This window comes from Panthera uncia (assembly GCF_023721935.1).
Source record: "Panthera uncia isolate 11264 chromosome B3 unlocalized genomic scaffold, Puncia_PCG_1.0 HiC_scaffold_1, whole genome shotgun sequence".
NCBI lineage: Eukaryota > Metazoa > Chordata > Mammalia > Carnivora > Felidae > Panthera > Panthera uncia.
In genome coordinates, this window is record NW_026057582.1 from 65,111,525 (window position 1) to 65,138,885 (window position 27,361).

Below are 27,361 nucleotides of genomic sequence, written 5' to 3' on the forward strand. Positions count from 1 at the left end.
ATGAGATCATGACCTGAGCCAAAGTCAGAGCCTTAACTGACTGAGCCGCCCAGGTGCCCTTAGAGTTACTAGTATTTTAATACCCATAGTGAAATTTAATAATTATACAGCTGTCCAGTCCATTAATGTAAATACAGGGTCATGATGTGTGACCTTGGGTTTGCCTGTTTTAATTGTTTTACTTGATATTAACTTATAATATTTTCTTTTGTTTTTCCAAATTATTTTTTTCTGACATTCTTGAAGCTATTTTCTTTCAAAATTATGAGAAACAGTTCTGTCATTTCTGAAGTTCAGAATTAAAAAGATCCCACAGTACTGCAGATGCTTTTGAGTTTTATATATTTTGGCCTGAATTTTCCAGGCTACAGCTGAAATTCTCCCCTTAAATTTACAGCCTATGACAGTGTTGACTTTTCATACTGAGAATCTCAGCTCATGGATAAATTAGGCTTTGCAAATTTGGGAAAATGAAGCAAATTTTTGAGAAAAATTGTGGTTAATTTGTTAATGACACATTTGTGTAAATATGGTAGGAAAATATTCACATAAACACCAGGGAAAGTTAATTGTAGCACTCTTATAAAAATCATGTGTACTTATTTCTTGGTTAACTTTTTAAGATAGTTAAATTGGAAAACAGTCATGTTTTATTCTGTGATTTGTTAAACTTTAATCTTAAATACCAAAATTTCCTTTTGTTTTAAGAGTACCTTCTGTGTCTTTGAGCTTACAGAACTTTGGTTGAGTGACTGAATACTCAGTTTTATACTTAGATATAAAACATAGTGAATATGTTTCTCTACAGAAATTGTGAATGTATTAAGTATTTAAATCTTTTTAATATTTCTGGAGGGATGGCTTGGAAAATTGAAGACATTTAATTATTTGAGATTTTTATAACTAGAACTTCTTTCAAAAAGCCTGTTTTGTTAGTAAATTAGTTTTAAAGGCTGCTAGCAAGACAGGCAGTAGCCAATAAATGAACCTATACTGCTGACATTAATTTATAGGGTCAGCAGGACAAAACTCTATCACAAGATAGCTGATCTGGGAGATAAGCTGCCCCTTATCCCTTCACGAATGATTAGTCAGTCTAGTTCAGCCTCTATTAGAATGACTGATCATGAAGTTGTAAGAGCAAAGGAAGGTACAAAATTTAGCTACCAGGTTTATTTAAATTACAAAAGACATTAATTCCAAAATCACATCTACTTAATATTGTGAAATTTGCTGCTGTTTTAAAATGCTGAAGATCAGCTTATATAATCTTCATAGAAGGTGTTGGGCAAGCTCTTGGTATAATTGTCTTAGGGATTTTGGAATTTTTGGCTTTTATGTCTGCATATTTTATTTTTGTTTTTAATGTTAGATGGAGTTGTTTCTGCCGGTCAATTCAGAGTACTTTCCTGAAATCTAACTTTAGCTTACAGATCTAATAGCATGAACACAGTAGTTTAAAAAAGGAGTTTAAATAGTACATATTGGGAAAAAACTAGTCATTTTGTCATTTTGCTTGAATTTAGCTACTGATAATGTAACTACTGCTTTTTTAGGAGACAACTAAATGCCAAACATTTACTGGGAACTTTATATATATAATTTCTAAAAATATATGGAACAAACGGCCAATTTAATTATTCTAGAAAAAGGTAACAGCATTATTGTTTAACTTGGTACCAAAGATATTCTTACCTAGTAATGAATTTTCTAAAATGTGCCTAAGCTAGAAATGTGTAGGAAATGAAAGTACTGCTTAAGGCATTTTTACCAAAATTGATTATAGCAGAAAATCTATAGATGTATTTGAATCACTTAGAAATCTAGGTCTAGGTAGTTATAATTCTAAGTAATGAGACTGAATTCTTGCCAAAGGTTTATTGTGATATAGGATAATTCAGTATCTGATAATTTGGCCTATAGACTGCATTTCATTGTTGTTTCTGCTTTTGCTGTATAAGGGAGTTTGATGCCCCAGTTAAATGTTTTTGAATACCTCTTTTTTTTTTTTTTTAAGACTTCTCGAGTAGCACATTTTTCATACAGTTAAATAATTTTGCATTTTTCCTTATAGTCATCTCTGCATGTAATATTTACCATTCATCATAAACTGTAAGAAAATTTAAGGTAGAATAAAGAAAATCTCTAAAATAATAAAACCAAAACAAAATACATTAAAGCATGAAAAATAGCAGTGTATTGATTTTTCCAGATCCAGATTTTTCCAGATCTCTATTTTCCTGTTTTACTTTAAGAGGTGTTTTCTTTTCTTTTTTTATGTTTGTTTATTTTTGAGAGAAAGAGCATGTGCTAGAGCAGGGTAGGGGCAGAGAGAGAGAGGGAGACAGAGGATCCAAAGTGGCTCTGCACTGACAGCAGAGAGCCTGATGCGGGGCTTGAACTCACGAAACCATGAGATAGGACCCTGAGCTGGAACCAAGAGTCGGACACAACCTACTGAGCCACCCAGGCACCCCTGTATATGTGTCCTTTTTAAAGGAAAAATTTAGGTCAGTAATCTGACTCTTTCTTAATGGTAGGAGGAGGAGGGGGCCAGTAAGCACAAACCTAATTACACATTTTAAAGGGTAAATTTTTAGAGTTTGTTATTTAAAAAAGTTGCAAATCACCTTGGACTTAGAGGTAAGACGTGAACATTAGAGTTCATAACCTCTTGTTTCAGTGGCAGTCTCCAACTTGATGCTTTCCTGTTGAATTCCATGTCATATTGCAAATATTTATAAAGACAGAATGTTTTCAGCCAGACCATTAAAAAAAAAAAACAAAACGTAACCAGTCATTGGTAGATTTTCAGGCTTTTTGGTATTTTAAAGTGTATTTATTATTTTGAGAGAAAGAACGTGAGCGAGTGGGTGGGTAGGCACCCAAGCGGGTGTAGGGGCAGAGAGAGAGAGGAGAGAGAGAATCCCAAGCAGGCTCCTCACTGTCAGCACAGAGCCTGCTGCAGGGCTTAGTCCCACAAACCATGAGATCATGACCTGGCCAAAATCGAGAGTTGGATGCTAACCAGCTAAGCCACCCAGGCGCCCCTTTATTTTTATTTCTATTTTATTTTTATTTTTTAACGTTTTTATTTATTTTTGAGACAGAGACAGCATGAGTGGGAGAAGGGCAGAGAGAGAGAGGGAGACATAGAATCAGAAGCAGGCTACAGGCTCTGAGCTGTCAGCACAGAGCCTGGTGTGGGGCTCGAACTTGTGAACTTGGAGATCATGACCTGAGTTGAAGTTGGACGCTTAACTGACTAAGCCACCAGGTGCCCTGCCCCTTTATTTTTAAATGCTTATTTTATTTTAGAGAGCAAGCAGTTTGGGGAGGGGCAAAGAGAGAGGGGGACAGAATCTGAAGTGGGCTCTGCTCTGACAGCAGAGAGCCTGATGTGGAGCTAGACCTGACGAACTCTGAGATCATGACCTGAGCTGAAGTCAGATGCTTAACCGAATGACTTAATAGTGATCGTTCTAAATAAAGATTTAAAATATACAGTGACACCACTGACGTAAATGGGATCAATTATTGGGCTGTGATCTTTAGGTTTGATAAAACTGAAGAAAGGAAGAGTTTTTTTTGATATATGAGCTACTGGTTTCCTTGGTCCGTTGTGTCCATACAAAGGAGAATTAGTTCTAGAAGTATGAAAAGAACCTTGTTGTAAGATCCCATTGTGTAGACCTTAAGATTTCAAAAAAAGGAAATGCAATAATAAATAATACTAGTATTCTTAAGTTGCTTGATGAAATCTCTTAGGTTATCTGAGTATTTACTGTGATTACTGTATGCCCCAGTGATGGGTCGTTATGGAAAGTAGTAATACAGCTTAAAATAATTCTTTCAGGGGCACCTGGGGAGCTCAGGTGGTTAAATGTCCATCTTTAGCTCAGGTCATGATCTCGCAGTTCATGGGTTCAAGCCCTGCATCGGGCTCTGTGCTGACAGCTTGGAGCCTGGAACCTGCTTCAGATTTTGTGTCTCCCTCTCTCTTTGTCCCTCCCCACTCAAGCTCTGTCTTTCTCAAAAATAAACATTAAAAAAATTTTTTTTTAGTACTTCTTTTAGATAGATACATATGTAATGCTGAATGAACAATATAGCTTGCTGTATGTAAGTAAATATATATATATAGAGAGAGATGGAGAAATGTAGTAATGTGTTTAATTAGAAATGGTTAAAAGTAGTTAATACTGCCCAGGCACTTCCTTTTACATGCCCCTAAATTTGTCAAAAGCTAATCAGCAATGTCTCTGCAAAAAGACTATATGTAATAATGCAAAATAATTTGTTACTATGTTAAAAATGATTTACTGGGCTTTTATTCAAGATTTGTGTTAATGAGTGTGTAATTGTGAGTGGGAGGAATTGTGGCATTTTGTTCTAACTTGTCTTACAAACAAATTATGAGATTAAAAGAAAAATATGCCCTTAAACAGGCTAAACATGCTTTGAGAAAATATTGTCTAATGAAAACATAATTTATTTTATAGTTCATTGCAGCTTCTGATATTACCAATAATTGCATACTAGGTATTGGTAGGAAGGATCAGTACTATAATCAATAAGCATAATCATTGCAAGATTAAATACTACTAGCATACCTGTGTATATTTTCTGTCAGATTCACTCTAGATTGGTTGCTCACTCACAGCTTCATTTTAGTATTGTCATCATTTAGGACCCTATTTGAGTCAAACTGTATAGTTTACTTTGATATTTTAGCTTGATTTGAGAAATACTAAAATAAGACATTCTAAATAGAGATGAATTTTATTTTTGCAGTAGTGTATATTTAGGAGAAGTTGACTTGTATCTTACAATTATTTTCTGTAGTATTGGTGATGACCGACAAACTTCATTACACCTGTGATGCTTGTAGTGTATTAAGTTGATATCATCATTTTTCATAGGAACTTTTCAGAATTAATAATTAGCTTGAGTTTTTATATGATGTTTCTCTTTTGAATTTTATCATGAATTTTAAATGTGTTTTGATATGTTGAGTTGTTTTGTATTACAATGACATGTACTTTTCCTCCTCTTGCATTTTCAGATTAAAATTTTGCTTTCAAAGCATGTATGAAATAATGAGAATTATTGCTTATACTGTAACTGTTGGAGCAAAATATTTATAAAATAGTATAGTTATTCTGATTATGGCAGTTTGATTTTAATTGATCAAAGTAACAAATTTAAAGTTCTATAGTTAATATAGAGTAGTTGTTTTTAGAAGTATGGTAAATAAAAGGAAAGTTAAAATAAAAAATTATAGTCAAAGCTTGAAAACTGGAAGGCATTCTGAACATCACATGGATTAACCTTTTATGGAAAGGAAGCTGACATTGTTGGTTGTAGAACTGCCCTTTTCCTAGAACATTGCTGTTCCTGGAGTAATCTGAGCAATGTAAGGCTTCATTTCAATAAACTTACAAACTCGATTGCAGACTAGAAACCATTTACATTTGAATGCTTACATTAATTTTTATCAGGGACTAGAATACCTAGCACTTCTAAGCAAATATGATCCAAAGCAAAAGGACTTAACAAGCTGTAACATTTAAAAAATAGTATAGTTATAATTGTACAAAAGTGAAAAGTGATTTAAATAGACAAAGCCTTTGTGCCCCCACGTCCCGTCCTGGAATAATATATCTAGTGCATATTTGATTTGTGGAAGATTATGTTGCAGTTTATAAATATGCAAATAAACATTTGTTTATTACTACTCAGTAATAGGATTTTTTGAGTGGAAGAAATAGGAGGGAAGTGGGAAAATAAAAATTAATTATATTAATATTGTAACTGTTAAGTGCTTACATTTCCCCCACAATATTGTCTTGTACTGTATGATTTTTCAGCATTTAAGAAGCGGTTTTGTTCTTTATAGCTGAACCAATAACGTTTCCATCTGGAGGAGGCAAGTCATTTATTATGGGTTCTGATGATGTTTTGTTAAGTGTACTGGGCCTTGGAGACCTTGCAGACTTGACGGTAACAAATGATGCAGACTATAGTTATGATGTAAGTGCAGTTTTATTTTTAATTTTTTAATGATTTAATAGAAGGCTCCTTATTTTTTTTGGAAACACTTATAAAACAGAATTAATGTCAAGGTGCATGGAAAAGATAAGTTTAAGTGTGTCAGTATGTTGATTTGAAGTGACGTAGTTTTTCTTTTGTAACTACTTGCCTTGTGGTGTTTAAATTTTTCTTAGGTATTGTGGTGGATTAGCTAGAAGTTTGGGGTGATTGATTACCTTATAATATTGGTTGATAAGTATCTATCTTGAGTAGTCAACTCTCAATTATCTACTCAAATTAAGCCATATTATGGTGTTAACAAGAGAAAAATAGGTAACCTGAATCACTTGCCTTCAGGATACTTCTTAAAAATTATGTTTTATTTTTAAACTTTTATTTTTTTAAGGATAATGTTAAAGTTAGCTTGCCATTTCCTGAACACTTACTTAGTCCTTCATTTGAGGGATGGGGAAAGGATGGAGATTGGATGGGAAGGATAGTGTTTAGAGGTGAAACTAGTCTTGAACTAAATTTTTTATAGACAATAAACACTCAATTGAGAGTTAACTATACTTGTTTAGATTTTGTATGAATGAATTTGCAGTTTTTCAGCAAATTAAATTTTTCCTTTTTATAACAAACTCCTTTTTTCTACATGTTATACTTATGTTTTACCTATATTAGCATGCTTTTAGAGACATCAGCCTTGGTGGGCTGGATTATTATTCTCATTTATATTTTCAAAGTATATAAGCAACTAAATTCTAGTAAACTTTTGACTACTTTAGAAGTGGTTTCACAGTGGTTTACAGATGGAGAAATGAAGGTAAAAAGATTAACCTTGTACCAATATCAACAATGATAATAAAGATAAGATGACAATATTCTTTAAGTGTCTTTAGTTCAGACTTTTGGAAAGTATCTTAATCTGCTGCCTTTAAAATTTTCACATGCTAATTTTCCAAATGACAACTGTATTATTAATACTGTTCTCTTGGATTTTTGGTAGTAATTTATATAATTTTTATTGTTTCCATGTAAAACATTGCAGCATGGTAATTTTTTTGTTCTCATCTCACATTTAATAGGACCTTTGGGTTTAGCCTGATGATTAGGTAAAACAGATTAAGAAACTCTTCATTTGATATAGGTATTTGAAAGCTAATTGAAGTTATTCTTCTTAGTATCATTTGTTAAATGATAAAGATTGGTTATCAAGTTTTTAAGGTACATTAAATTTCCACTGGACATTTTATCAAAGCAGTTTAATATGTATATTTTAAACACGCCAAAACACACGAAACTCCACATGCCTATGAATTTACTACTTTTACCACTTAATATTGGACTCTTTCTTTGTAGTTGCCTGCCAATAAAGATGCCTTTCGAAAGACATGGAATCCCAAGTATACACTACGTAGCCATTTCGATGGAGTACGGGCATTAGCTTTTCATCCTGTAGAACCTGTGCTGGTTACTGCCTCTGAGGACCATACTCTGAAACTTTGGAACTTGCAAAAAACAGTTCCTGCCAAAAAGCAAGTATTTTCATATTAGCCTGTCTTTTTTTTTTTTTCTTCCAAATTTGCTAATAATTATAAGCAATTATTCTTCTTTGTCATCCTATTTATGCATTCATTTGATCTTACCTAATGATTCCTGAATGTCAGCCAGTGATTTGAAGTTATTTAATTACCTTCTCCTCCCCCACCCTTGTGTTCTCCTCTTTTAGGAGTGCCTCTTTAGATGTAGAGCCTATCTACACATTTAGGGCCCACATGTAAGTTTTATTGAATTTGTATTTAAATTAACAGCCATAGTTATTGTTCACTATTTTTTATCAATCTTCAAACCTTGTAATTTTCTCATAATGTTTGCTTTTTATTAGAAAATATATTAGTTGGGTAATATTTTGATTAATAATTGTATTAGTGAGAATATAATCAGTACTATTCAAGTTTACACGTTTATTTTAAACAGTTTTTAGATATCATGTAAATTTAGAGGTTGGGGGAGTGTGGATTTGAGTTTCTTCTTAGGCTTCATAAGTAATTTTTTCCTTCTTTTCCTATAATAGTGGTCCTGTTCTATCACTAGCTATTAGTTCTAATGGAGAACAGTGTTTTAGTGGTGGTATAGATGCAACCATCCAGTGGTGGAATATGCCTAGCCCTAACGTGGATCCATATGATACATATGGTAAGTAAAAGACTTGAAACATTTTTTAAGTGAATGGAGCTGACAAAATATTATTATAAGGTTGTTTAAACATGTATCGGTCTCCTCTTTTAGCTTTCATTTAATTTGCTTTGTTAAAGAGAAAAATTAAGAAATATTGTGCCACGGAATATTTAAGCCTGTGAATTGGTACTTTATTGTGTCTGAAAATAAAAAACGATGTTTTTTAAAACGTCAGTTTTAGTACTAGCTAACAAAAAGGAAGAGAATAAAATTTAATAAAAAGAATAATATATTAAACTATTTTAATCTATTAAAAAATAGTTTATGTAGTTCAAAACTATTGGCAGAAGACAATAGAAACTAATAGGCACATTCGTTGTGTAAATCAGGACAATTTTTTAGAGGACAAAAAATTTCTTAATTAAAAAAAAACCTTTTACTCATAAATGTCACTTTAGAATATGTCCCACAGAAATACCTGTATATGTATTCAAATATATTTATAAGGGCAGTGTTTGCAATTACAAAAAAAATAAAATTAAATGAATATTTATTAGTTTGAGAATGGCTAAATAAACAATGGTCTACTTAATGTTTGGTTCATTCAAAAAGAATTCAAGAGCTCCTTGGTCTTTTTATTTAACATACACTTGGTGCCTTAATTTGCCAAGTAGAGTGTTAAGTACTACATCAAGAAATAAGAATTAGTCCAATGGAAAAGACAGACATTAAGTAAATAAATAAGGGGGTGGAGTCTGTGGTTAAAAATTATGGTAAGTGGTATGAAGATACAGTACTATGAAAGAGTGACAGAATCTTGAGATGTAGTCCAAAATAGTGACATTTAAGCCAAGGAGAATAGCTTAGGGGTGGGAGAAGTGGAGAAAAGAATACTAATGTAAAGTTCTAATGTAATGCTCTAGTAGAGTAGGTGAGAGATGATGTTTCCAAGATCTTAGTGGCGATAAACCAGTTGGTAGCAAAGCAGTTGGTGAAAAATGAATTTATGATATATTGGGGAGGTAAGGTAGAATAAGCAGAATCTACTGAAAAATTGGATTGAGTAGAGAAATTGATGGATAAGTGATTCTTGATTTTGTTACTTTTTAAAACAGCTTTATTGACATTCACATATGATAAAATTCACCCTTGTTAAGTATACAGTTCAGTGGTTTTTACTATATTCACAGGGTTATGCGGCCATTACCACTATCTAATTCAGAACATTTTTACCACCACTCTGTATTTTTTGACATGAGCAATTGAGTATATAATGGTAACATATTGAAATGGGGGCGGAACAGTTGTAAGAAGATTAAAGATGGTGAGTTCGGTTTTTAGGCATGTTAAGAAATGGCATATCAAGTAATTATTATCAAGATATTAATACAGGGAGAGCATGTTGTGTAGGGCATGAAGAGAAGGCAAAGTCCTGAGCAACTCTGACATTGGGAGAGTGACTACAGCAAGAGAACCAACAAAGGAAACTGAGGAAGGAAGAGGTGCAGGACAATGGGATCTTGGAAGCATACCAAAAGAAAAATCCATTTTGAGAAGAAGGAAGCATTCTGCACTTTGAAATGTTGCTGAGAAGTATAATAATAAGAGGATAGAAAGGTTCCTTTTTGTAAGTGTCAAATAGGTCACCCAGGTTTTAGCTGGCTGGAGGTTGGATACTGGGATTAAGACCAGAAGGTAAAGGGACCTCTGGGCAACTTTTCAGGGCACACTCTGAATGAAAAGCAGTGTGATGAGAGTAACAAAGAAATCTTCAAAGAAAGAAAAATTTTTTAAACTTGCTAGAAGAGAATTCATCATTGGTGATTTTAGCAAGGATTGTTTTGGTGTAGTGATGGTATCAGAAACCAGATTAGACTGATTGAGAGAGTGAATGAGAGATAAAAAGCATAATTATTTAATATGCCTTTCGTGTTGGTCTCTTGGAATGGTGATGTAAGGTTAAGGTTTTTCTTTAAGTCAGGAGATTCTGGAGCATATTTGTTTGCTGTGGTAATGATCCCAAGGAGAAGGAGAATTATTGTATAGTAGGGAAACTGTCATCATGAAAGCAACTTAGTGAGTTGAATGGAATCCAGTATATACGTGATAGAATTAGCCTTTGATAAGAAGGAGAACAATTCCTGGGGTGCCTGGGTGGCTCAATCCAACTTCAGTTTAGGTCATAATCTCACAATTCCTGAGTGCACTGACAGCAGAGAGTCCACTTTGGATCCTCTATCACCCTGTCTCTCTTCCCCCTCCCTTCTCTCTTTCTCATTCAAAAATAAACAAACATTTTTTTTAAAAAAAGGAAAATTCCTTACTTCCTATATGGAAGCAAGGAGAAGATGGCTTTAGACACTAGTAGATTGGGTGGTGGAAAGATGGGGGAGAGGTTCTTCAGTGTTGTATTTTCTCAGTGAAGTAGATAATCATTCATGAGGAAGGGAGGTTGGGAACTATGAGAATTCTGGAGATAATAAGAAATAGCTGTGGAGGGGTTCCTGAGTGGCTCAGTCAGTTAAGCATCTGACTTTTGGGTTTGGCTCAGGTCATGATCTCATGGTTCATGGGTTTGAGCCCCTCATCCAGCTCTGTGCTGACAGTGCGCAGCCTGCTTAGGATTCTCTCTCGCCCTCTGTCTGCAGATAGGAAATGTCTCCCCTGTTTGTGCTCTCGCTCTCTCTCTCAAAATAAACATTAAAAAAAAATTTTTTTAAATAGCCGTGGAAAGTGGAAGTTTACTAGAGATACAGGATTGTAGGACAGATTGTGTACAGTGTTATTTTCAGCTACCATGTCCATCAAATGATGATAAAATGTAGTTATGTCCATACCGTGGATATTACTCAGCATTAAGAAGAAAGTACTGACATGTTACAGCATGAATGAACCTTAGGAGCATTATGCTAAGTGTAAGAAGCCAGTCACAAAAGGCTGTTTGTATGAAATGTCCATAATAAACAAACTTCTAGAAACAAAGTAGATTAGTGGTTACATAGGGCTGTGGAAAAGCAGGGTGAATTGGGATGGGGAAGGCGTGGCTAATGAGTGATGAAAGTGTCCTAAAATTGAGGTGCTGATGATTGAATAACTCTGTGAAGATACTAAAAACCACTGAATTGTACACTTTAAATTGGTGAATTATATGGTATGGGAATTATATCTCATTAAAGCTGTTTGTTAAAAAGTGTATGTTCTTCATAAGCTAGAGTATATTATGCTAAGCGAAATAAGTCAGAAAGATAAATACCATATGATTTCACCATGTGGAATTTAAGAAACAAAACAGATGAACATAGGGGGAGGGGGGCGGGGAAAGAAAGGAAAGCAAATCTGAAAATAGACTCTTAACTGTAGAGAACAAATAGGGTTGATGGAGGGCAGGTAGACATTAAGGAGGGCCCTTGTTCTGCTCCTGAAACTAATATTACACTGTATGTTAACTAAGTAGAATTTAAATAAAAACTTAAAATTAAATAAAATTAAACTCAAGACAAAATAAAAGCATAGAAAATTGCAAAAATACAGGAGAGTATTGTGGGGGAGATAAAAATAACCCATAATTCCACAACTTAGTGATGACCATTGTGTACACTTTGGTTATCTTCTTAGGGCCATTATATGTAGTCTTTTATACATAATTATGTGGTAAGTTATCTTTATCCAAAACATTTCTTTCCAACTGTTTTAAGCTAATTTTTGTTTGTTTGTTGTTTCTTCCCAGAGCCAAATGTTCTAGCTGGCACTTTAGTTGCACATACAGATGCTGTCTGGGGTCTTGCTTATAGTGGCATAAAAAATCAATTACTGTCTTGTTCAGCAGATGGCACTATTAGGTTATGGAATCCACAAGAAAAATTGCCATGTATTTGCACTTACAATGGAGACAAGGGTGAGTATATTTTGCCCTATAAAAAAGTTATCTTTTTAATAATTTGGAAAGATACAGACAACAAAGCAATTGATTTACTATTTCTTTGCTACTCCAAGAGATGTATTGAAAGAATTTTATAAAGCTTGTGATACTCTTTTTACTCCTAGTCATTTCTTATAAACAAGAAAGGTGCTTTACAAGTACATCCTATAGCTTGGTGCCTTTTGACCTTTTCAGGACATATCCTATTTAAAAAATAAAACTCTTTGTAATAGTGCAGTAGACAAATGAGGCCGCTTATAGGAACAACTTGAAACCCTCCACCAATTCCAGGTGGCTGCCCACAAAGACTAAAGGGATCCCAGTCTTAAGCGTAGCTGATACCAAAGCACATTGGTTGAGAAGTCTAATAATCATTGAAATAGTAACCTTAAGTGGGAAGTACAAACTGAGTTAGTTACTTGTACAGTTTCAAATATTTTCCTGTCAATAAAGCTTTAGGCAATTTGCTTTGTGATAACGTTTATTTATGTACATATGTTTATGTATTAGCATTACTCATATTTGAGTCACTTTAAAGTTATTTTTAAAAATCAGACCTTTAAAACTATGTTGTATTTTAGATGAATCATATATGCTTAATTTTGTTAAGTCTCTTCAATACATTAGTGATTCTACTAATTTTTCAATTACCCAAGCTTTTGAGGTAAAAATTGATTTAGATATTTGTTTCTTACTTCATCTGGGTAATTAATTGCTTGACTCTGGATTTCACCTAATTGTGCATTAATCTGGCCCATTGACTTCAATAAAGAGAGAAATTGCTGCTCTGGACATGGCAGGATAGTAACGCATTGGCAGATTCCAGACTCTAAGCTTTATGTTCACAGATCCAAAAATTCAATCTGTATGAGCTACATGATGAGGCTTATAGGTCTCAAACAGGTGTATTCTCCCACAACAGTGATGTGAGAATGCTAATTTATCATTTTACGGTAAAAAATAATGTTGGCAAGTCGGCCAGCAGACTCACCTTGGATTTTTTTTCTTTCTTAGCAGAAAATGCATAAGAGAATTAACTTCTGCACATATCTCCTCTTAACTTTTGAGCCCTCTGTTTTTCTTATGATGTTAAACAGAAAATTATAACAACTTAAAATAATTAAGGGAAAATTACCTGTTGTATCTCACTATCCTAATAAAATCACTCTCGTTTTCATTATTAACATTATTTCAAAAATACTTGAGAAAAGCAGGGATTTCTAAATTGTTTTTACTTTGTGTCTCTTTGGGGATCCTTTTCAGAGCATGGAATCCCTACATCAGTTGACTTTATAGGCTGTGATCCAGCTCATATGGTGACCTCTTTCAACACTGGTAGTACAGTAATTTATGATTTAGAAACATCACAATCATTGGTGATGCTATCCTCACAGATAGATTCTGGTAAGTTTTCATAAGTTTCTTTGAAACCTTACAAGATTATTAAATAATAACAATAATCTTTTAATTTTCACATTTTGACTGTTTGAATTTATGATGAAAAAATAGTTTTAATGCGTTGTAGTTGTACTCATTTACATTGTTTTCTGCTGTTTTCTCAAATTATGCTTAAAAGCTTAGAGAGTATAGGGGACAGAGAGTAGAGCAACACAAATGCAAAAGGGGAGTTTATTTGTTTTATTTTATTTTATTTTATTTTATTAAGTTTATCTTATTTTATTTTATTTAAGTTTATTTAAGTTTATTTATTTATTTTGAGAGAGAGAGCACAAGTGGAGGAACAGAGAGAGGGGGATACAGAGAGAATCCCAAGCAGACTCCTCACCATCATCATAGAGCCCGATGTGGGGCTCAAGCTCATGAACTGTGAGATCGTGACCCGAGTCGAAATCAAGAGTTAGATGCTTAACCGACTGAGCCACCCAGGCGCCCCGAGGGAAATAATTTTTTAAAAAAATTTTTTATAATTTTTTTTTTTTTAACGTTTATTTATTTTTGAGACAGAGACAGAGCATGAACGGGGGAGGAGCAGAGAGAGAGGGAGACACAGAATTGGAAGCAGGCTCCAGGCTCTGAGCCATCAGCCCAGAGCCTGACGCGGGGCTCGAACTCACGGACCGTGAGATCGTGACCTGAGCTGAAGTCGGATGCTTAACCAACTGAGCCACCCAGGCACCCCTAAAATTTTTAATGGAAATACATATAAAAGTAGAGAATATAAGCCTGAGGAATTCATTATCCAGCTCCAGTAATTACATCTGAATGGCCATTGTTTAGAAAGTGGTATGTGTTTTTCAGTTTATTTAAATAGGGATCCAGATAAGGCCTATGCATTGTAATTGGTTGATAAGTCTAAGGTTTCTTCCTATCTGTAGGTTCTCTGTCCATCTCTTTTATTTCCTTTGGGTTTTTTAATTGAAGAAATTGGATAGTTTGTCCTATAGAATCTCCACGGTGTGAATTTTGCTGTTTGCATCCTTGTGGTATCATTTAAGGTGCTTTCTCTTTTCATTTCATTTCTGTAAATAGTTTATACATCTAGAAGCTTATTCAAACTCAGGTTTAATGTTTTTATTTGTCTTCATTTTAAAGTTTTTAAAGGTTCTTGGCAAGACTATTTCATAGTAATTTGTGAACTTTTATTGGAAGTAAATATTGTCTGGTTGTTTATATTTTTCTTACGTTTTCAATCTTGATTATTGCATAGGTCCATAATTCTCTTGAAAAATGATTTTCTAATACTTTCATTTCTTTTCCACTTATTAGCTAGAATCTGTCTATAAAAGGGAACACCCCTTATCAGTAATTTGGTTACCCTGGAGTTAGTGATTATAAGTGAAGGGGAAGGTCAGTTGTTGATCCCCCCACCTTTATCAGTTTTCAAAATAATGAAGTGGTTTCCTAGCATCACCTAAAGGTGACCATTGAGGGATGCCTGGGTGGCTCAGTTGGTTTAGCATCCAACTCTTGATTTCGGTCCAGGTCATGATCTCGTGGTTCGTAAATTCGAGCCCACATACGGCTCTGTGCTGACAGTGCAGAATCTGCTTGGGATTCTCTTTGCCTTTCCTCTGCTTGTGCTCTCTCTCTCCCTCAAAATAAATAAGCTTTAAAAAAAAAAAAGGTGTCCATTGAGTCTCTTGGGGTGGTGTTTGTTTTTATTACCATCGTAATCTCTGATCTCAGATATCAATTATCTGATGTGTTTTAATCTACTGCAAGTTATTTTTATCACTCCTCAGATTATTTCATCTTTGGCCAGTGGGAGCTTATTCACTTTGGCTCTTGAGTCATTTTGACCTGAATCTGCTAGTCATTTATAGCTTTCTCACTTTCTGATGTAGCAAGATGTTTAGGTCCATCTTGTTCATTTTGTGCCTCAGACTGAAATTACCCATTTCTCTAAGGAGTCATAGTTTCTTTTATTGGAAAATGGCATTTAGAGACCACAATATAGGTGCAAGGCTATTGGATTGGTTCTCATGGCTTTTGTAGCTCTTGAGTTGCTCATTGTTTTAGGCTTTTTCAGTGAACAGAGCTACAAATGCACTTTTAAGAAAGAAAAACACTGATAGACTTCATACTAATGCTTCCTATTCAAATACTTCCTGTTCAAATTTAGATTTATCTCATTGTGGGGCATCTGGGTGGCTCACTTGGTTGAGCGGCCGACTTCGGCTCAGGTCATGATCTCAGAGTTCCTGAGTTCGAGCCCCACTTCAGGCTCCCTGCTGTCAGCCCAGAGCCCACTTCAGATCCTCTGTCCTCCTCTCTCTGCCCCTACCCCGCTCCCACACACTCTTAAAAATGAATTAATATTTCATTAAAAAAAGATTAGATTTATGTCATTGCTTTTTACCTCATTTTATTTATTTATTTACTTATTTATTTTTAAAGTTTGTTTTGAGAGAGAATACAAGTGAGAGGGGCAGAGGGAGAGGGAGGGAGAGAATCCCAAGCACTAATAGCACAGAGCCCAACGCTGTTCTCAGTCTCATGAACCATGACATCATGATCTGAGCTGAAATCAAGACTTGGACACCTAACCAACTAAGGCACCCAGGTGCCCCTTGCCTCATTTTATTCATGCTAAACTCTTGGTTCTCAGCAAAATCATTGTAATCTCGTTTGATTCATTCCACAGTACAAATACAGTCATCTCAGAATAATAAAACCAGTACCACCACCAATAGTAGTTTTGTATTCATGGTATATTCCACTAGGGACAGACAGGCTAATTACTGTGCTTTAAAGTTACTTGAAATGGTTCTTTTTTTGTGTGTTCATATCCCAATTGGATATACAGTTACATTCTTTTTTTTTTTTTTTTTTTAATGTTTATTTATTTATGAGGGAGAGAGAGAGTGCGAGCAGGGGAGGGGGAAAGAGAGGAAGGTACAGAATCTGAAGCAGGCTCCAGGCTCCAAGCTGTCAGCACAGAGCCCAATACAGGGCTTGAACCCACGAACCGTGAGATCCTGATCTAAGGCAAAGTTGGACACTTAACTGACTGAGCCACCCAGGTGCCCCTACAGTTACATTCTTTTAAGTTAACTTGTGTTTTTTGTGAGTGCTTTAAAAAATAATCACTTTATTATTATTTAAACCATTTAAATGGTTTCATGGTCAAATCTCCACATTATGCTCAGAGAACTCTTTTCATCTCTATTCCCTTTCTCCCTCTTAGGTAATGTATCTTAAGTTCAGTTAAGAGTTCTTATATATATATGTGGAATGACTGATTTAGTTTAAATCTAATAATGTTGATATTTTCCCATTCGTTTTTATTTTAACATTTATTTATTATGAGAGAGAATCCCAAGTAGGCTCCATGCTGTCAGCACAGAGCTCAACATGGGGCGTGATCTCACAAACCGTAAGATCAAGACCTGAGTCAAAATCACAAGTCCAATGTTTAACCTAACTGAACCACCCACACGCCCCTCTGAGTTTTGATCCTTCTCTATCTAATTTAGTAAAACCTTTAAGAGTTTGGTTACAAAGAAAGGTATCCCTAAGAACACTGATTCCTGTTCTTGTGGTGTTTTTTGTTTTTTGTTTTGTTTTGTTTTGTTTTTTTGTTTTTGGTGAATGTGGGTAGGATGGGCATTGTTCCTTGCAAACATCTAATTATTACCTACACATTTTTTCATTAAATGCTTATAATTCATTTATGGGCTGTTTATTTAAAGTACTAATTACTGTGAGTCTTTTAAGATTCTAAATCATTTAGTGGTGCCTGAGTAGCTCAGTCAGTTGAGCATCCAACTCTTGATTTCAGCTCAGGTCATGATCTCATGGTTCATGGGATCAAGCCCTGCATCAGGCTCCCTGCTGACAGCGTGGTGCTTGCTTGGGATTTCCTGTGTTTGTACCCCACTTGCTCTCTCTCTTTCAAACAAATAAAAGATTCTAAATCATCTGTACTGACAATCTGCATTAAACTACTTCTAACTTTTCCTAAACTCAGAGTTAGTACTATCCATATTATAGGACATGATAGCTTAAACATGTATTTTTAAAGAAACTTTATCTCTCTACGGCTCTGGTTTTCTCAGATTTTTATTTTATACAAATGCTTTAATTTCTAAATGATTCTTATTTTTTGGTAAGAATAAAAAAACCATCATCCAGTTTTTAATTGAAGGTTTGAATTTTACTGCATTATCTTCCTTTATTTTTCAGGTTTACAATCCAGTAATCACATTAACAGAGTAGTAAGTCATCCCACACTTCCTGTTACAATAACTGCTCATGAAGATAGACACATCAAATTTTTTGATAATAAAACGGGTAAGTAGATTGTCTTTTTTTCTTTTTAGTCTTATTAATAATACTGTAAATTTGACATGATCAAAAATGCTATTTTGGTGGGGGTGCCTAGGTGGCTCAGTCCATCAAGTGTCTGATTCTTGATCTCAGCTCAGGTCTTGATCTCAGAGTGGTGAGATCAAGCCCCACATTGGGCTCTGCACTGAGCACAAAGGCTAGTGTTTTTTTTGTTGTTGTTTTTTTGTTTTTGTTGTATTTTTTTAAAGGCTGTTCTTTTATGTAAGACATGGACTTTTTGCCTTCAAGATTGCTAAGTTAAGCCATTTTAACTAAGATTTTTGTTTTACTTACATGTCAAGTTCTGTTCTTAAGCATATATAATACCTTGCCTATCTATTAACGATTTTTTCATGTCATGTTAAATATAAACTCATCCATTTGAATTTTTTTCTTCATATTCTGTTGGGCATTAGTATAGCAGAAGAGGTCTCTTTCTGGTGTTTGACATTTCAAATATGCTGTTAGAATTATTTCTCAGCTGAAATGATAAAATAGTGGAAATGGTTTATGCCATTTTCCCTCCATTTCTTGTAAGGAAACTTACCAATTATATAGAAGTCAAAATAAATTTTAATTTTGCCATAGACCTGTTTCATCTGTCATTAAAATACCACATAAGTTACTGTTTGTGCTCAGCTAGAGAAGCTTCTTTGAGAAGTTAAAATGGGTATTGAAGGATTTCCAAGTAAAAAAACTTATATGTTAATGGCAACCCTACTGCAGGGCAATAGATTAAGCAAGACAGCAAATCAGAACTACACATTCTCTTTGAAGTTTATAGAGAACATAGTTGGGGCGCCTGGGTGGCTCAGTTGGTTAAGCGGCCGACTTCGGCTCCGGTCATGATCTCACGGTCCGTGAGTTCGAGCCCCGCGTCGGGCTCTGTGCTGACAGCTCAGAGCCTGGAACCTGTTTCAGATTCTGTGTCTCCCTCTTTCTGACCCTTCCCCGTTCATGCTCGGTCTCTATCTGTCTCAAAAATAAATAAACGTTAAAAAAAATTTTTTAAATAAAAATAAAAAAAAAAAAGAACATAGTTATAATTATTAATCTTTAGAGTCTAACAACAAATCCCTGTGTTAAAATAACACTCTAATGGACAGGTTCCTTTTAACTCAGTGGAACAAGTTGAGAAGAGAATGGATATTCACAATCTATATTGCACAGGAAAGAAGATTCATATTCATATGAAAGTTCTCAGTTTAACACCTTCTCAGATCATTTCTTTGAACATTTTTATGAAGCCTCAAGATCTACCTCTGCTGCAAGCACAGAGATAATTTCCTTTACTGTATTTATAAGAAGATTAAAAAAAATTTTTTAATGTTTATTTTTGAGAAAGGGAGACAGAACATGAGTAGAGGAGGGGCAGAGAGAGAGATATACACAGGATTTGAAGCAGGCTCCAGGCTCTGAGCTATCAGCACAGAGCCTGACATGGGGCTCAATCCCACAAACTGTGAGATTATGACCTGAGCCGAAGTCAGTCACCTAACAGACTGAGCCACCCAGGTGCTCCTATAAAGAGATTTTTTGTAAATTACCTATTGAGGATTTATATTTGTAAGGGGAGGTTCAGGAATTTTAGTAGTGTATTAACAGCAAAACGTGATTCTCTAGAGCTATTTTATTGGCAGAAATCAAGAACGTAGTAATAAAATTTTATTTAATAACAAGGAGCCTATAGTTTTTCAGATCATTCACAAATTCTACCAATTTATTCTTTCTGTTAACTAGTCTGGTTACCTTATCTGTAATGTAAAGACAAAGCGATAGGCTCTTAACAATGAAAAAATTATTTCTAAATCCTGTCTCACTTAGGGACACCTGGGTGGCTCAGTCGGTTAAGCGTCCGACTTTCAGCTCATGTCATGATCTCATGGTCCATGAGTTCCAGCCCTGTGTCGGGCTCCATGCTGACAGCTTAGAGCCTGGAGCCTGCTTCAGATTCTGTGTCCCCCCGCCATGCCCCCCTCTCTCTGCTCCTCCCCCATTCACACTCTGTCTTGCTCTCTTTCAAAAATAAATAAATGTGAAAAAAAATGTTTAAATCCTGTCTCACTTCACACACAGGTAAACACTATACATAACAACATTGAGTTAAACTGTAAATTGTGTTCAGATATACTGTTTCCAAAGAAACTTTTCCCTGAAAAATGTTAATTCATTTAAATGTGACAAACTAAGGGCACCTGGGTGGTTCAGTCGATTAAGCATCCGACTTCAGCTCAGGTCATGATCTTGCGGTTTGTGGCTTCAAGCCCCACATTGGGCTTTCTGCTGTCAGCATGGAGCCTGCTTCAGATCCTCTGTTCTCCTCTCTCTCTTCCCCTTCCCTGTTTATGCTCTCTCTCTCTCAAAAATAAATAAAACATTAAAAAAACTTTATAAAAAATAAATATGGGGCGCCTGGGTGGCTCAGTCAGTTAAGCGTCCAACTTCAGCTCAGGTCATGATCTCACAGTCTGTGAGTTCGAGCCCCACGTCGGGCTCTGTGCTGACAGCTCAGAGCCTGGAGCCTGCTTCGGATTCTGTGTCTCCCTCGGTCTCTGCCCCTCCCCTGCTCATGCTCTCTCTCTGTCTTAAAAATAAATAAAAACATTAAAAAAATTAAAAAAAGTAAATGTGACAAACTAGAATATTTCCATAACTGTTCTGATGTTGCCAGTTAGTTAAGTTTCTAATAGAATATTATTCTGGCAAATGACTAATATATTTAATCGATTTTTTAATCTCAAACATTATAGAAATTGATACTATGAATGGATTCAATAAGTTCTTAGATTTTAACAGCAAAAATATATTTAGCATTTTGTATTCCACACATAACTAGCTATATGTTCTGTAAGGTGTGGTTTCTGCTCTCTGGGAGCTTATCATTGTTTGGGGAAATAGGATGTATGTGTGTGCTTGCACACATGCACGCACACGTGTGCACTCGTACATGCAGTAAGATGAACCATGCTAGATAAAGGAGTTTTCATAGTATGGGTTTGGTCTTTGCCTTAAAGAAATGGTAAGGTTTTTTTGTTGTTGTTTTAAGGAAAGAAGGTAGTAAGAAATTCCAGATAAGGGCATATTTTGAGCAGAGTCAGCATGGTGGTAGAAACTTGGGCTAGAACAGAAGTTTCTTATAGGTAATGCCAAAAAGGTAAGTTTGGAGAAGAGAAACCCAATCAATGGAGGAGAACTTTTCAGAGCCAGGCTAAGAATGATGGATTTTTGTTTATACTATGCACTGTGAAAACCACTTAAAATATTTGAGTAGGGGTTTATAAAATTGGTTTAGAAAGATTATTTAAATTGCATTATCTGGTAGATCTTTGATTTTAAATAATTTCAGTTTCTACTATTCTAGAGAAATATTAAGGGCTCGTGATTTTTAAAATTTGGTAGAGATATAAATTTGTGTTGCATATACTGTTCCTGAGAGATTTAGTTAGTGATAGTGAGTCTAGGAGAAGGTGTATACGTGAGTAATATGGAGGAGTTGGAAACAGAAGATACTGAATTTGTTGTGGACTCATTCATTCACAATTTATTGAGTGTCTGCCATATCCTTGGCATAGTTTTCATTGCTTGGTGAACAAAACAAAATGTCTGGTCCTCTTAGAATTTATACCCTAGTGTTATATTGCTTACTGCAAGTGAGACATTGTTCTATTAGATTTACATATATTAACATGTTTGTTCCTCTTATAACTAACTGTAAAGTAGATATATTATTATTGTCTCCATTTTAGGTTTGAAATAAAAGTCTTCAAAGAAGTTACATAATTTGTTCATTGTTACACAGCAGAGAGAAATTAAAGGGTTGGGATTCACACTCATTCAGTTTGCTTCCGCAGTCTACGTTTTTTTAATACCTATTTTTGTCCCCATTTCTTAGCGGCCCATGATATTGATTATCCAAGTCCAAGGGCTTAAGGTGCCAGGGAGGGGAGAATAGGTGACTGCATGTATCCTCTATTTGCCTCTGTTACAGAAGGAAAGAATTAATTTTGGTCAGCGAAGAGAGGTAGTAGCAGAGGCATGAGGCAAAAGTAAAATTGGTTAAATGTGAGAAGCTTTAAGTGTATGTTGAGAAAGGAGGAATCCTAATTCTTTGGAGGTGTCAGAAGTTTTGTGACTTCTGTGGTTACCAGTGGAAGCCAGCATTCAAATTGGTTTTGCATTCCACGTATTTGGGGAGAGGAAGGGTTGACTCTAAACTGACTCAGGTTTTCATAGTGAGGGTTAATTTAGTGCACCAGGAGGGTTAATTTAGTGCACCAGGAGATAAACTGGGAAGATTATAGTACCCTTAAAGAAATGGGTATTTCTGCTGTTTGGATGAAAGAATTCTTTGTATTTAAGACATGTTAAATTTAGGAGATACAGGATCATTCTCAGGAAAGAAGTTAGCACTAGATCTGTGAGTTAAGAGTGACCATCATAGATTTGACTTTTTCAGAGAAGCTAATCTTGCTTAACCCCTAATGATTTGAGAGTATTGTCCTGGAAGCCAACAATTTCATACTTGGTTTTTTTATAGGCATATTGCGAGGAATGGATTCTAGAACTGATAGATGAATTGTGTTGGACTAAGCAATTAAAGATAGTATGTTGAATGATTTTTCTGTAGTAGAGAAGAATCCCTAAAATTATTCTGTTAGTATTAGTGAAAAACCAACAGATGTCGTTTGAAATGATGAGAGACTTAATTTTGTACTTAACTGGTGACATGCTTAGTATTGCCAGAAAGTGATAGGACTTTCTATGTTTTTCAGAGTAACTTTTTGCACGTTTGATTATGTTGTGGTTTTATATTCAGGCCAGTAGCTGTAGCAAATAACAAAAGTAGATATATTTCATATTCCAGTGTGGAATGTCATCAGAGGACCAGAAACCTGGCAAATGATTGTAACTAGAATTCTGGAGAAGGCCTCTCATTAGGAGCAGCTCAAGCATTTGAATAGTAAAGACTCATTGCTGAGTGAAAGGGGAGGAAATTTTTTTAAGTATCTGTATTTGCTATTTTATTCTCTTCTTGGATAAATGAATTTATGATGTTGCTTTCTGTCTATCCAAAAGCATATACTGCCAGTGTGGAGGCTAATTCCCCTGCCCCCAAAGTATTTATGCAACACAACTTTGTACTTGTAACTTTTTTTTTTTAATTTTAACTTGCCATTGAATCCCGTTTTCTTCCAAATCTTCATTGAAGATACTCATTAAATCCCGTTTTCCAGAACAGTGTTTTTGTTACTATCTGGGGAAATCCAGAATAATTTCTCTGATATACTCCCACCTCTCTCCCCTTTCTTGTTTCTAATGTACAAAATGATTAATATTTCAAAGGATAAATGAATTTGATAATAGTAGAATCTTTAGTTAGGAATATATCCCATAGTGATTTATTTATCAGGAACCCCATAAATGAAATACTCTTTATATTTCTTAATGAGAAAGATTCTTCCTGTTTTTAGTTTAATTCCGTTTACATGATCTTAAACCTTGGACGCAACCATACAGTCATTATGTTTTTCACTGTCTACCAGATACTGTCAGATTGTCACACAGATGCCTTTTTTAGGAGTAACTGGGAAAGTTCTGCCTTGGAATTAAAATTCTTTCAAAAAATTATTACAGGCATACCTCACAGATATTGTGGGTTCACACAACTGCGTTAAAGCCCATTTTGCAGTAAAGTGAGTCAAATGAATTTTTTCATTTCCCAGTGCATATAAAAGTCATGTTTATACCTTACTGTTATCTCTTAAGTGTGCAATAGTATTATATCTAAAAAACCAATGTACCTGCCTTAATGAAAGAAAACTTTATTGCAAAAAAATTGTTAACCATTGCTGAGCTTTCACTAGGTTGTAAGTACCAATCATAGATGACCGTAACAAATATATTAATAATGAAAACGTTTGCATGCAGTATTGCAAGAATTCCCAAACTGACACAGAGACACAAAGTGAACAATGTTATTGGAAAATGGCGCCAGTAGATTTGTTTAATACAGGGTTGCCACAGATCTTCATTTTGTAAAATCACTGCAGTATCTGTGAAGCATAGTAAAACTAGGTATGCCTGTATACTGGGTGAACCTTGAAAACCTTTAAATGACAGAAGGCACACACAAAAAGCCACATGTTACGTGTATGATTTCATTTGTATGAAGCATCGAGAATAGGCTAAATCATAGAAAAGGTAGATTAGTGGTAACCAGGGACTTGGGGGAAGGGGAGAAATAGGGAGTGACTACTTAATGGGTACGGGTTTCCTTTTGCAGTGATGAAAATGTTCTGAACTGGATAATGGTGATGGTTGCATATCATTGCGAATGCTCTAAAAGCCACTGAATGGTACCTTCCCAAATGGTTAAAATGGTAAATTTTATGTTATGTGTATTTTACCACAATAAAAATATATTGCTATAGTGATTGTCTATTTTATGTTGATGCTGTGTTATGGTTTCTGATCTCTCAAGTTGGTAACTATTTGTGAAAACTTTATCTTCTGTGTTATGTTTTATTTAGGTAAAATGATCCATTCTATGGTAGCTCATTTGGATGCTGTTACAAGTCTAGCAGTAGATCCTAATGGAATCTATTTGATGTCTGGAAGTAAGTCTGAACTTACTATACTGCCACAAGCTTTATAAAAGAATCATTACCTAGTAACATACTTTATTTATTCTTTTATTACAGGCCATGACTGTTCTATTAGATTATGGAATTTGGACAGCAAGACATGTGTACAAGAAATAACAGCACATAGGAAGAAATTAGATGAATCAATTTATGATGTTGCTTTCCATCCATCAAAAGCATATATTGCCAGTGCAGGGGCTGATGCCCTTGCCAAAGTATTTGTGTGAATCAGCAAAAATCACATCATCAACAACAGATTTGCTTGGACAGAAAGAGGGTCTGCATCACTGCCATCAACAAGGTTACTGATATGACACTACATGTGATCTGCCTGGAGAAGGCTATTCGAGGCAGGCATAAATTGGTGGAAATCACATCTTAATGTCAGGCTCATTAATTTAATTGTAATTACTGTATTTCGTGGGACAAATAAAAAGGACTCCATTATTTGTGGCCTGTACTGGATATGAACTGAGCGTATGTCTGTTTTTTAGGTATCTTTAAGCCAATGTGGAGTCTGATCTTAAAAAGACTTTTATTTTGGACTCTGTGTGCTGCCTTAGGGTTAGGAATGTGGTGCTCTTGTTGGGGGAAAGTGAGCTCCAAGAGTAGCTTTTTTTCATCTCTTAGTGATTTTCTGTTTATCAGTTGAATGCCACAGATTCCCTTTTAAACTTATTTTGCTTTAAAAAAAAAAAAAAAGAAAATTTAACTTAAAATATTTTAGCATTAGTTGCACAAAATGTTTGGATAAAATTCTAGTTTTTATAAGTCTTTTTATATATTTAGCCTGTCACAACAGTGCTCAAGATTGTATTGAAGTTTTTCTGCATTATACAACCCTAAAACACAGAGATCTCACTGACCCGCTGCCGTGTAACCACACTTTTTCCTTCTTTTGCCTAATACAGCTCAGCTAAGTCCTTCCATAAAGATGCTAAATCACCTTCATCATCACACAATTGTCTTCATATAAACCAAGGACTATTAAGTGTATTAAAAATGAAACAGTGGGGTTTAGTACTCCAGATGAACTCTTTAAAAAAAAATGAACTAATCTTGGCATCCTATCACTATGTGATATTTTGTACATCTTACTGTATTTACAAGTTTATTTATCAAGGATTATCCATCTTGCTAATAGCCTATTATTTATTTCACTTTTTGTTGGTCTTTATATCCTTTTATTAATGTGCTAAAGGAACCTGTATATCTATTTTGGAACTCTTTGAATAGTCTAAAATAGACTAAAAATGGAATATTTTATAGTTTAAGTTACAAACCAAGGTGATTTCCCCCAGATGCATATCTTGGTTTACCATGATTCCAAACAAAACTATCTTGTTTAAAAATATTTGGGGTAAAATTGTATTTGCATTACAAATAGGATACAAAAATAGTTGAATCAGGATACAGAAATCTGTGTTTGGACTAGTTATCCCATTTTATTTTTTCAGATGTGCTTAATTTTATGGTGTAACTAAAGATTTTGTTTGTGTAATGCATGATTAAGACAATAAAGTATTTTTTCTAGTCTTCCAAAAACTTTTCTGATCAGTTTGCGAGTTTTGATGAGTTTTGTAAGGTTTTTGTTTTACAAACTATGAATCAGCAAATTTTTAAGATTGTACCACATAGCAAACGTACAGCTGTTGAAAAATAATGTATATAAAATGCATATAATAAATATTAAATTGTGTACCTGTATGTTACTGTTGGCTACATTATTTTGTGTTGAATAATAAAGTGCAATACTTTACTCTCCATCATTAAACTAGGAAATGGAGATGATTTCTCAGTGAGTCCTTCATTTTTATGCTATTCTTTTAAACATGGTATTGCTTGAGACTCTAATAAGATTAGAACACTTAACAGTATTAATAACTTTCTAAGTACTTCACCCCATTTGGGAATTTAAAAAAATCTTCTACTGGTATAAGTTACACAGTTCACAACGGCGAAAGGAAAAGCAGAGATACGGTTTTTAATCATTTCCTTAGACATTCTATGCCTTTATTGAATCTGGATTTCAGTCAATAGTATTGTCATTCCTATCTAGCCTGTTTCCACAAAAAAGTTCAGAAAATAACTGCATTACATTACTCATTAATTAAAAGTTGTCCCTATGAATAATATTAAGTGTTACTGTCTCAAAACTTCTTTCTTCAACAAGGTAATATCTTTTTTCTTGGAAGGAAATTGCAAATGCAGTTAGAAGGTAACATTAAAGGGCACTTGGATGGCTCAGCTGGTTAAGTGTCCAACTCTTGACTTCAGCTCGGGTCATGATCTCACACTTGGTGAGTTCAAACCCCTCATCAGGGTCTGCATTGACAGCACAGAGCCTGCTTGGGATTCTGTCTCCCTCTCTTTCTGCCTCTCCCCCACTTGCTGTCTCGCTCTCAAAATAAAAAATTAAAAAAATTTTTTTCTTAAGTTATATCCAAAAATTAGGGTGGCAAAATTCTATTTGGATGCCTACTCGGTAAAAGAAATTACATTGTGTTTATATTGTGAACTTTTGTCTTCTGCCATAATCCAAGTGTGCATTTTAGTCATTACTGCTGAAACACTAAAAATTTTCAGAAATATTCCTAAAGTTTTTTTTGTTTTGTTTTTGATTTTCTGAAGATTCAACTTAACCAATTAAGGGGGATTTTTTCTCGTTTTTGGAAATTATAATTTTTCCAAAGCTAATATGGTTTCCGGCAGCAATTCCAAACCAGTGCATTACTGTTTAACTGAAATGTGATTATCATCGTTGCAGTGCATAAACATTCACCTCTGGGTATGT

General features: G+C 34.7%; 1 protein-coding gene across 6 annotated transcripts in view; it reads left to right on the forward strand.

Annotated features, from left to right (window-relative positions):
- The window catches only part of STRN3 (striatin 3), a 105,080-nt gene extending 78,987 nt beyond the window's left edge, over positions 1–26,093 (forward strand). For 4 of the 6 annotated variants that reach the window (XM_049612944.1, XM_049612946.1, XM_049612948.1 and 1 more), the window contains 9 exons: positions 5,900–6,033; positions 7,396–7,571; positions 7,766–7,813; positions 8,111–8,232; positions 11,942–12,109; positions 13,397–13,537; positions 17,780–17,887; positions 24,454–24,540; positions 24,625–26,093. In XM_049612944.1, the coding sequence (XP_049468901.1) occupies positions 5,900–6,033; positions 7,396–7,571; positions 7,766–7,813; positions 8,111–8,232; positions 11,942–12,109; positions 13,397–13,537; positions 17,780–17,887; positions 24,454–24,540; positions 24,625–24,794 (1,154 nt within the window). In that variant the 3' untranslated portion in view covers positions 24,795–26,093. Of the gene's footprint in view, positions 1–1,013; positions 1,151–5,899; positions 6,034–7,395; positions 7,572–7,765; positions 7,814–8,110; positions 8,233–11,941; positions 12,110–13,396; positions 13,538–17,779; positions 17,888–24,453; positions 24,541–24,624 lie in introns of all 6 variants that reach the window. The other 2 variants (XM_049612949.1, XM_049612945.1) reach the window with 2 other exon arrangements.
- Positions 26,094–27,361: the final 1,268 nt, after the last annotated feature.